The 10,880-nt window shown below is 40.0% G+C and overlaps 1 protein-coding gene across 2 annotated transcripts in view; it reads right to left on the bottom strand.

Annotated features, from left to right (window-relative positions):
• Nucleotides 1-3,296: 3,296 nt before the first annotated feature.
• Nucleotides 3,297-10,880, bottom strand: part of LOC147033429 (E3 ubiquitin/ISG15 ligase TRIM25-like) — a 76,624-nt gene continuing 69,040 nt past the window's right edge. For both annotated transcript variants that reach the window (XM_085871628.1, XM_085871629.1), the window contains exon 10: nt 3,297-6,305. In XM_085871628.1, the coding sequence (XP_085727754.1) occupies nt 5,779-6,305 (527 nt within the window). In that variant the 3' untranslated portion in view covers nt 3,297-5,778. The remainder of the gene's footprint in view (nt 6,306-10,880) is intronic.

The following is a 10,880-nucleotide window of genomic DNA, read 5'->3' as shown; positions in this document are numbered from 1 at the left end:
GTCATGTGGGCCACATTCTTAAGGTGTGTAAAGATTTGAATGGTAATGCGTTCCAAAATAGCAAGGGTTTCTATTTGGAAACATAGAGCTGCGGAGCGACCAGCATTTCAGGCGATGATGACAGCATATCACGACAATGGATCAAGGAACAAAGGTATGGCATTCACTTTCTGGATTTCTTCTGTTCTTGTGGATGGCAGCTTGGCTGCTGGATAACTATCCTTTTCTTGGAAGCATGGCTGTGCCCCTCTACTAGTACACTGGTACTCATTTCACCGACCTCAGGATGACAGGCTGAGTCAACTCCACCCACTGTTAATTCTGCAGCAAACAGGGTTCAAACTCAGGACTCCAGGATCCTAAGCCAGCCGCTCTAGCCACTAAGCCAACACCAGGCTACATTCTGGAGTTTGTATCTGGAAATGGTTGAAAATGTGCTGCTCTTCATCAGGGTTACGAGAGACAGGGATTGGTCACTCCATGTAGCCGCAGTCAGAGCTCTTCTGCCATGGATATTTACGTTTGGCAGCACAAATTATTCCCGTTACCCCTGTTTACTTGTTGGAAATGCATAACCTGGTGGCTAGCCATCCATTTGTATCCAACAAATTTCAGATCGGGAATTTTGCTGTTCAAAGACAGGCTGTCCATGGTTATTCATGAGTTTCTTGTATTATGATGAACGAACAAACAGCCAACGTACATTCCAAAAGAAGGGGCCAGATGAAATCGTTCTCAACCAACAAAGGAGCTATCAATCGTTGGATTAGGGCACATCACGAAAGAACAGTTTGGGAACAAAGCGGGAAAAGGCCAACAATTGGGAACTTGTAAAGATCTAACAAAGGGGTGTATGACCCTTGATGAGCAGGATGTGCAAAACATCATGAACCCCATCACCAGTATGATCAACCCATTTGACCATGATCCTGAAACAGAGCCCAGTGATCTTATCCATTTAACATCAGGTGTGATTGCTTCACTAGAGGTTTGTAATGACCTTATTGTATCTCATGAGAAGGGTACCAATGCATTCATCACTTTCTGCAAGGACCGTTGGCAAAGAAGCAAGATCGACGTCAACGAAACTTTATCAAAGTTGAAACTGAAGTTGTTCACTAACGTGACCAAAACTGTTAACACAATGGTAAAGGGGAAAGATGTCGCCCTATGAAGTGATAGCGAGCCACTTGATCAACTTGTCTTCAGAGGCAAAATGTGCAACATTGATTTGAAGAACATGCTGTCCTCCTGTTCATCTCCGCTGCCACTGCCGATGGCTAAACACACGATGGATGCCTGGTAAAAACCAACAAGGCGAAGCTACTGCTCTATCAAGAATCAGCACCTGAATCTTCATCTGTTGTTGAGAAACCAATGGGTCATGTGTGTATTGTGGATGGAATGGCTATGCTTCAACAACTGAGCCTGAAATTCATGCCAGACAATATGGGTCAACTTCCAGCGGGGTTTTAAGACAGTTGGTAAACTTGCCCGATACTCATCAATCTTCCACTGTCCATTTTGTTACAGATATATATATATATATATATATATATATATATATATATATATATATATATATATATATATATATATATATATATATATATATATATATATATATATATATATCCAGACATATGCGTCAAAAATGTGGAAAGGAAACGCAGAGCATGTAGTGGTTCTCAGAACATCAAAGTTTCAAAAACCTGAACAACCCGTTCAGTGAAAAAAGTATCTCGCAAACAGCTACAACAAAAGTTTGTGGAATTCCTTTATAAGATTTGAAGAAAGTGTGATGTGAATAGCTTGAAATGGAGTAACGGTCGTTGTATCACAAGACAAGCGGTGTCATGCTCTCTCTGCTCAAAATGGAAGAGTTGAAGTACAAGAAGTCACCAAGGTGCATTGTTCTCATGAAGAAACAGATACTCGGATGTTTTTGCATACCAATTACATTACCAAATCCTGTGACAATAGTATAGTCATCAAAAGTCCTGGTACTGACAATGTGTTTGTGCTCGACATTGTATTTGCTTCCATCTTGGTAGTTCCCAGCTGTATTTCCTAATGGGGAAAGATGAGAATGCTCACACAATCCACCGACAAGCTATGAACCAGCATCTTGGAGAACCTCCACTTCCTGAAAAGCATTCACTGGCCTCCATTGTTTCACTGGCTGCGATTTGGTAAATGTATTTGATGGCAAAAGCAAGGAAGGGGCAAATAAACTCCTGGTGCAAAAACAGACATTCTGTGCAGCATTTGAGTCACTTGGGAGAAATCTTCACGGTTACAGAAGATTTGGTGACTGCAATGGAAAAAATTGTGCGTGAATTGTGTGCACAACGTGAGTTCACCCATGTCAATGATTGGTGATATGCCATGTTTTGAATGGCCATTATTGCAGACAATGTTATGCCACGTAATCTGGATGCCTTACGTAATCGCATCCAACGTGCAAACTTCCAGGCAGCCATCTATAAGTGTAGCTTTGAACCACATCCTGACATTCCATCTCCAGTTTGAAATGGTTGGAAGTTTACAAACAATACCCTAGATATTGACTGGATGGATATGGAACCTGCTCAATGCAGCATCCTGGAACTTGCACACTGTGCAGTCAAGAAGGCTAAGTAAGTGCAAAGATGGTGAGACAGACAACAACTGCTCTATCCTTATGTATTCACTGCACTGAACTGTGCACATGCAAGGAATGTGCCAATCTAACCACTGCTACTTCTGATGAAGACTTCCAAGAAAACGACGATGAGGAGGTTGAGGAAGGGGATTGCCAATGACAATGACAACTTTAACTGAATATTCTTCCAATTAAACATCCATGGTTGAACATTGATAATTTCTCAGTAATAAATTGAAGGTCTGAAGCAAAAAACAAAATCTCAAAAAAATTCACTTATTTTTACATACGCATTTTGTTTCCTCTCTTGCATAATAAAAAAGATAATATCATAGGATAATATCAACAATATCAAAAGAATTTATGAAAAGTTGTGCGTTGGTTGTGGAGATGGTAATCCGACAGGTTGACCTCTAATGTAATATTTTTGTTTCTACTTTAAAAATTTGGAAAACCATGTATGTCTTTTGACTTTTAGCCCTCATTCTCAAAATCATTTGAAGTACATCATGTCCAGATATAATTGTACACACATGAGGAATATGAAATAATGAAATCCATTTTCGAGTAGAGAGACTCCGGATGGACAGAATTGGGGGTAGAGAGTGGGTTTCTGCTCATTAAACACCAAAATAGAAAAACAATAAAGGCATTTAAATTTATAGTCTTTATTTACAAATCAACAATGAGATCATAAATTCATGATTACACTAGTGTGGATCAGCTTGCTATGTTCGCCTCACCACGCATCGCTGCAGAGGCATAGGCTTGTTTTCGCTGAGGATAATGACCGTACGTAAGTTGCTGTGTTGTCATGATTTCCACCAATCGTAATGCAAACATTTCTTTTGCCGGACAAATACAGACAAATCTGCCGGCGAGAAAGGGCGGAGACAAAACACTTCGTCGGGATCGAAAATTAAAATCATAATTGAATTGACAAATTGATTAAACCTCCCACCCACTTTTCGAATGGATAAAAGCGGGGTCCGTTCAGGGTGAAACTCAAAACCACAATTGTATCGAGATATGATCAAACCAGCGAATGTTTCTGCCGAACCCGTGATTGTGTTTACTTCTGGATCGGGAGCAGCTTCGGACGGATCGAAAGTCAAAATCGAAATAGTACTGAGGAATTTATGAAACCTCCCACTACCCAAGGACATCTGCTGGGACCCCAAAACGTTGCACAGAAGGTTTGACGGGACTAGCCCCAAAACTGAGGGAGTTGAGGAGGTCAGGGATGGACGGACGGACACTCTTGCTTTATCATATAGATCTTGGTGATGTTATTTATTTGTAATCTAAAAAGGTCCAAGTGGTCTAAAGCTCTAAATGGTCAAGGGCCCAGGCTGTCTGTTTAAAGGGTGTAAGAGGTCTAAATGGTATTGAGGTCTAAGGGGTCTAAAAGGTCTAAAGGATGAAGGGATCTCAAGATGTTGAAAGTGTTGAAAGGGTCTTAAAGGTAAAAAGGGGTCTTAAGTGTTTTAAAGGTAAAAGGATTATTAAGGGGTCTTAAATGGTCTTTTGGGTTTTCTGGGTCTTTGGGATCCTTGGGGTCTTTTGTGTCCTTTGAGTCTTATGGGTCTTAAAGGTTGAAGGGGTCTCAGCAGTCTAAAGGGTCGAATGGTACATTGCAAAGTACATAATTAATGGATGTACAGTATGTGTATGTAATTGGGATGCAACTGGCATTCAAATAGCATGTCATTAATAGACATTGTCACATGGCTTCACGGACGGACGGCTTCACCATGTTTATCATTTTTATATACAATAGTGCGTGCCCGTACGTGCGTGGCCGTACATGCAAAAAACAACAAAAAAACTTTCAAACCGCGTACCAGAAACAACAACCACACTGGCCATTCCTTCGCTCTTGTGTGCCCGTACGTGCGTGGCCATACGTGCAAAAAAATAAAAACTTTCAAACTGCGTGCCAGAAACAACAACCACACAGGCCGCTACTTCACTATCGCGTGCCTGTACGTGCATGGCCATACTTGCGTGGCCGTACATGCGTGGCCGTACGTGCAAAAAAAACAACAACTTTCAAACAACCACACAGGTCGTTCCTTCACTCCCGTAAACGACGACTGGATTAGGGCATTGTGTTTATCTATAAATGTGCATAAGAAATCGAGAAATTATTAGAATACAGTGCCATCACTATCTGGAAATCCGTACGTTGTAACCCGTAATGGGTAACGCGCTCTAACTTGGCCATAACTTGGGAACCACTTTTCCGATTAATTTCAAACAAATAGAGATTGCTGGAATTATAGATGGATGGAAGATAGATACTGTGGGTGCAAAACACCAAGCAACGTGTCCTGTCATTGGTAACTGAGGATCTCTTCTCCAACGGCCACGCCTACGCAACAACATGTCCTGTCATTGGTAACTAAATGGCGCCCTTTCCCCATCGGCCACACCTCCGCAGCAACGTGTCCTGTCATTGGTTTGGTAAATAAATGGCCATAACTTGGGAACCACTTGTCTGATTAATATCAAACCTTGAAAAGGCACATACTCAGGTCGCCAGCAATATACCTGGCAAGTTTCAATTGGATCGGACCAGTGGTTGTCGAGAAACAGCGGTCACAGACACACACACACACACACACACACACACACACACACACACACACACACACACACACACACACACACACACACACACACACACACACACACACACACACACACAGAGTTGCTGGAATTATAGAGAGATTGATGTATTGTGATATGGAAGGGAAGGGGGATCCATAGCTAAACTGTGGTAAGTGATGTGTTGGCCGTGTGTTTCGAGTCAGACAGATTGCCATGTAACAGGGACCAGTCAGAGTAAGTCGTTTGTTCCACGTGACGTTGAGGAGGCAGCATATGTAATTTATAGACAGGATAGTCAGAGTAATTTTGTAGGTGAAAACACTTGTTGTTTGTGGGTGGGGCCAGTTTGGTTTTAGCCCGAGTTTTCAAGGCTGAATCGTGTGAAAATACAGAAGGGTAACCTAGCATTTGGACGGGCGTTTCTGCAAGTTATTTTAATAAGTTAAGCCCAAAATGACCTTCACTTTGTATATCTCGTGAAATAAACTTTCAGCACGAACTGAATGGAATGAATGAAATCATCAAAACGAGCAGAACCGGACAGACTTGTGATTATCATAAACCCCAATAGCGGCTTTAACTTGGTTCGTGAAGTTCCCCCTGAACACGTGCAGGACCCACGAGTCCCAGAAACAGGTCAACTCTCCCGCCTCGCAATTCAACAAGAACCCAAGCCTTTCAGGATCCCCCGGCATGGACAGGAGGGTCCGTTGTTTGTTGTGCCATGCTGAGTATTCGTTATTACATTTAACTAAACACCAAGACTTGGGATTCCCTCCAAACAAGCATTCTTCCCATTCCCCTTTCCTCTCTATGGAGTTTAAAGCGACTCCTGTCTCGCACCAACCACTCAAACTCACATCAACCTCCCAGTAGTGACACCCCGAGGAGAAACTCTCAGAGGAAAAAACTTGTGGATAAAAAGTAAACCGATCAGGATGTTCCGGGTATGGCTGTTCAGTCCCAGGTCGAGTCGCCGTCCTGAGGTCCTGGGAGATCATGATCTCTGAATGTGCAGAGTTTGGGTCAAGACTCGGGGTCCGTCCATCTGCAGACACAAAGAGATGGTATCGAGGCCTTTGTTCGACAAATCGAAAGAAACACAAACACATTTTTCTCTTTTTTTTTTTTGAACCTTTGAAAAATTAAATAATTTTATTTCACCTTCTTTGGTAAACGCAATTCACCCCTGGTTAGAAATCCTTGACTATTCTGTTGTACCCCATCACAAAAAAAAAATCCCTTCTCACGAATATATGATTATATTTTCGGCATCACGCTATTTTCTTGAAAAATTGATTCATTTCATGGAAATTGTACCATCTGGTGAACAGGTTATACTGTCGGTAAGATGGTGTGAAAGGGTTGGAGGTAATATCGAGTGAAGGGGTTCAAAATAATCACCGACTTCATCTGGAGGTCACCATGAAGTTCCGAAAAAAAAGAATCGCGGACGGATTCGGAGAAGGTATGGATCTGTTTGTTTGTGTCTTTGTCTGTTTGTTTGTTTGTAAGTCCACACAGAACTTTCGTGTTTTTCTCCGCAATCGCTCGTCGGATCGAGACAAAATTTTCAAACATTGGTGCGACTACTCGTGCAGAATGTTCTAATGATAATTATGACGTCATCGGTCATGTGGTTTGGCAGCCATATTGGATTTACCCGAAAATCTCAAAAACACACCACTCAAAAGAAGTCCTTGCGAGGGTTTGCAATCTCCGATTGCTCTTTTTCTTGTTTGATTTGCTTCAGAAGGGGCTTCTTCACCATCCGTTACTGCAGTGCCAGCAAGCGGTTGGGATGTGAGCTTGATGTGGGATTTACATTTTCCTATTTCTCAGATCAGAGAGCCAGTTATTGCATTTGTATGAAAGTTCTGGAGGTAAAATATTCCATTAGAAACCATGAAATTATTTTGTCCAGTGTTCCCAGTGAGAATGTACCATTTGTCGTTATCATGAGAGTTCTATTTATTTGAGAAGTGTTTGTTTGTAATTTGTGACATCGAAGATTCACAAGTATATTCATTTTGTTCGTATGTTTGTTACTTGCAAAATCGAAGATTTTTCAAGTTTATTGGTCAGTCAATTTTTTTATTCTGTCTGTCTGTTTATCGCCTACAGGTCACAATTCGAAACCGATAATCATGAAACTTTACCAAGTTGTAGAGGTAGTCTCAACTGAGAAGCCTATTGATTTTGAGGTCAACTCAAGGTCAAACTTCGAAAATCATCAGTTTTTATCTGAAAAATTGTCAATTTTCATTCGATTGACTTGAGGATTAAACAGCAATTTCGTAGTGCATTTGAGAATTGGAAAACCAACTATTGTTGAGATCAAAAGGTCAAAGATCAACTCAAGGTCAAACTTTGAAAATCATCAATTTTTATCTGAAAAATTGTCAATTTACATCCTATTAAATTGAACGTTGAACAGGATTTGCAAAATCCATCATTGAATTGGGAAAGCAACTATTTTTTTGAGGTCAGAAGGTCAAAGGTCAACTCAAGGTGAAACTTCTGAAATCATCTAATTTCATCTGAAAAATTGTCAATTATCATTCGATTGACTTGAAAGTTAAACAGCAATTTCATAGTGCATTCGTGATTTGGGAAACCAACTATTGTTGAGATCTAAAGGTCAAAGATCAACTCAAGGTCAAACTTCTAAAATCATCAATTTCATTCTGAAAAATAATGAATTTTCATCCGATTAACCTGAGCTTTGATTTAGATTGTCAATTTTAATCTCAATGAAATGGACAATTTGATGTATCCATGGCAACCTTTGGAGAAGGGGGTGGTTTGCAAGTATTGTGTTCTGCACGACGTCAATTTTTCTTGTTTGTTTGTTTGTTTTACACAATTCTACACCAATCCTAATGAAACGTAACTAACTGGTAGAACTAGAAAAAGCTAGAAGGCTTTGTTTTTGAGGTCAGAAGGTCAGAGGACAAGGTCGCAGCAAGGTCATGTTTCCTGACAACTTGGCACAGTCATTGCAAGCGTCATCACATTTTACTCAACCAGCGCTTTCCAATCATTGGTTGGTGAATTAATTGGTCAGTTAAATGTTAACAGAATTTGCATATTAGGTCACTGACTTGGTTCAACAAAAATCAGAATGATCGATTTAGCCGTTTTGGTTTTGGGAACGGTTTCCATGACAATTTAACCCCATTATAATCAAATGGGACTTTTTGTGATTTTTGTTTTAATTGCTGTATCTCAAAAAGTTTTAAATATTTCAAATTGAAACTTACACAGCTTATTTGTATGTATGTGTAGTATATGAGGGAAATTTGGGCAAAACTTGTCAAAGGCCAAGGCCTTGTGAAACATGAAAAATGTGAAAAATGTATCAACCAAATTTGTTATGTATAACATTCAATCATGTAAAACACTTGATAGGTAAAATTTTCCAAATTAACAAATTGCTGTTCCCATGGCAACTATTGTTTATTTGGATTTCGCAAATATCATGCTATGCACAACATCTTTCTTGTTTATTCCTTTGCTGGTCATGCCCAATTGTTGTCCGGCAACCACACTGTCAATTTCACCTTGCTCTTCCATGAGCCTCGCTCCTGAATTGAGAAAAGGGAAATCCATTAACACATCGAAGATATTTTTAAAGATGGAAAGATTTAAAGCTAGAAATGTACTATAGTTTACAATATCAGCTTTTTATTTCATTAATGACAATCAAAGCTTGCAAAATATTGTTACAAGCAGGGTTTGCGGTTCGAAGTGGATACAGTGGATACATCACAGAACACGTCACTTTTTAGGTTTCAAAGTTTACATTTTATGTCTTCAAATGACGTTATGTCAGATTTTAACGAGTGTTCCTGCTTTTGCTTTTGTCAGAGCAATGACACAAATCACAGTAGTGTCACTGGACAACCGCTCAAAAGATAGAGTAGAAGGGGTGAGGGAGCAGTGGATTGTAGGGGGATGAGATGCAGTGTGCCCCACCTCACCCAAATCGTTATATTAAGTTATTCTCCTCTGTAACCTTGTCAGTGTGTGTTAATCGTTTCAGCCATGAGAGTTATCGATCATGGTATTATATAACCAGTTGAATAATGTTGACGTTAACACAAGACTGTTCAACCTAAATTGCGCTTCACAGGTGAACACACTATATCTGAAAAGTCTGAATTACATTTGGAGGTGTATACACCGAGGTAATAAATATCAATGAATACTGCATAATGTTTTTATTTATTTCTATAAAACCAAACTATTCAGAGGGAGGACGACAATGGGTCCACTTGAGTCCTCATCACTTATAATACATTCAATGCTAAGAACATTAAACATATCAGAGGGATGAGATGAGAAGGAAAAGAGAAAAGGAGATGAGATTAAAAAAACTATAACAATGAGGTGAACGGTGAGGGAAATCAGTGTGCCAGACCATGCAAGTGTGATTTTTATTTATGACGTCATCGGTGTCTTTATAACAGACATCATGATTGCATATGTAGAACGCAACATCCAATCAGTATGAAAATGTCTGAGGGTCATCGAAGGATAAATTGGTCCAGAGAAAAAAAATTGATGACATAATCTGTCACATGATTCAGCAGACATTGTTTTTGTTTTTCACTCAAAAATCTTATCGAAAACAGCTGAACAAATCGAGGTGAAACTTTACAAGTTGAAATTTAAGGTTGAAATTTAAGCTTTTATCAGGTTGAAATTTAAAGCGTATATTCCTCATCACTACTTGATCATAATTGTGAAGTTTCACATCAATTGATGAAGCGGTTCTAGAGAAATAATTCTAAAAATATTTTCGCTCAATCCAGCATGGCTGTCAGACCACATGACTTATCAATTATTCGGGACTACCCTGGTATAGCCAAAGGCTTGGGGAACATTTGTGTGAATTTTCATCTCGATCTGTCGAGCCGTTCTGGAGAACAAGATATTTATGGGTTTCAGGGTAAATCCAATATGGCTGCCAAAACATGCGATCTATGATGTCACATGTGTGATCGTTTTGTTCCTCATGGATAGGCGGTCATACTTGTAAAGTTTCACCTCGATTTGTTCAGCCGTTTTAGATAAGAAGATTTGTGAGTGAAAAAAAAACAAAGTCTGCTGAATCATGTGACAGATTATGTCATCAATTTTTTTTCTCGACCAATTTATCCTTAGATGACCCTCAGACATTTTCATACTGATCGGATGTCGCGTTCTACATATGCAATCATGATGTCTGTTATAAAGACACCTATGACGTCATAAATAAAAATCACACTTATTCCCCATGAGGCATACTTGCATGCCTGGTGTTGGATCAATAGCTAAAGTGGTGAGCTTGGGATCCCAGGGTCCTGAGTTCAAATCCTGCTTTGCTGTTGAATTAATACCAGGTGGGGTTGACTCAGCCTGTCATCTGTCCAAGTTCAGCAAAATGAGTACCAGCTTGCTGGTATCCTATGTCGGAGTGGCAATCCGTCCAGGATTGTGCCGATTAGCCCACGAGACTGCTTAGGCAGCACCAACGCTCTGCAGGGAGTACGATCCTAATGGACGGATGGAGGAGTACTTGCTATGTGCCAAGTATTAATTTTTTCCTTGGTGCAGTTTCAGAGATAGAATTAAAGCC

This window comes from Eptatretus burgeri, chromosome 2 (assembly GCF_056783735.1).
Source record: "Eptatretus burgeri isolate ZD-2024b chromosome 2, Ebu_testis_v1, whole genome shotgun sequence".
Taxonomy (NCBI): Eukaryota; Metazoa; Chordata; class Myxini; order Myxiniformes; family Myxinidae; genus Eptatretus; species Eptatretus burgeri.
Note: the sequence above shows the minus strand (reverse complement) of the source record. Positions and strands in the feature narration are given on the sequence as shown.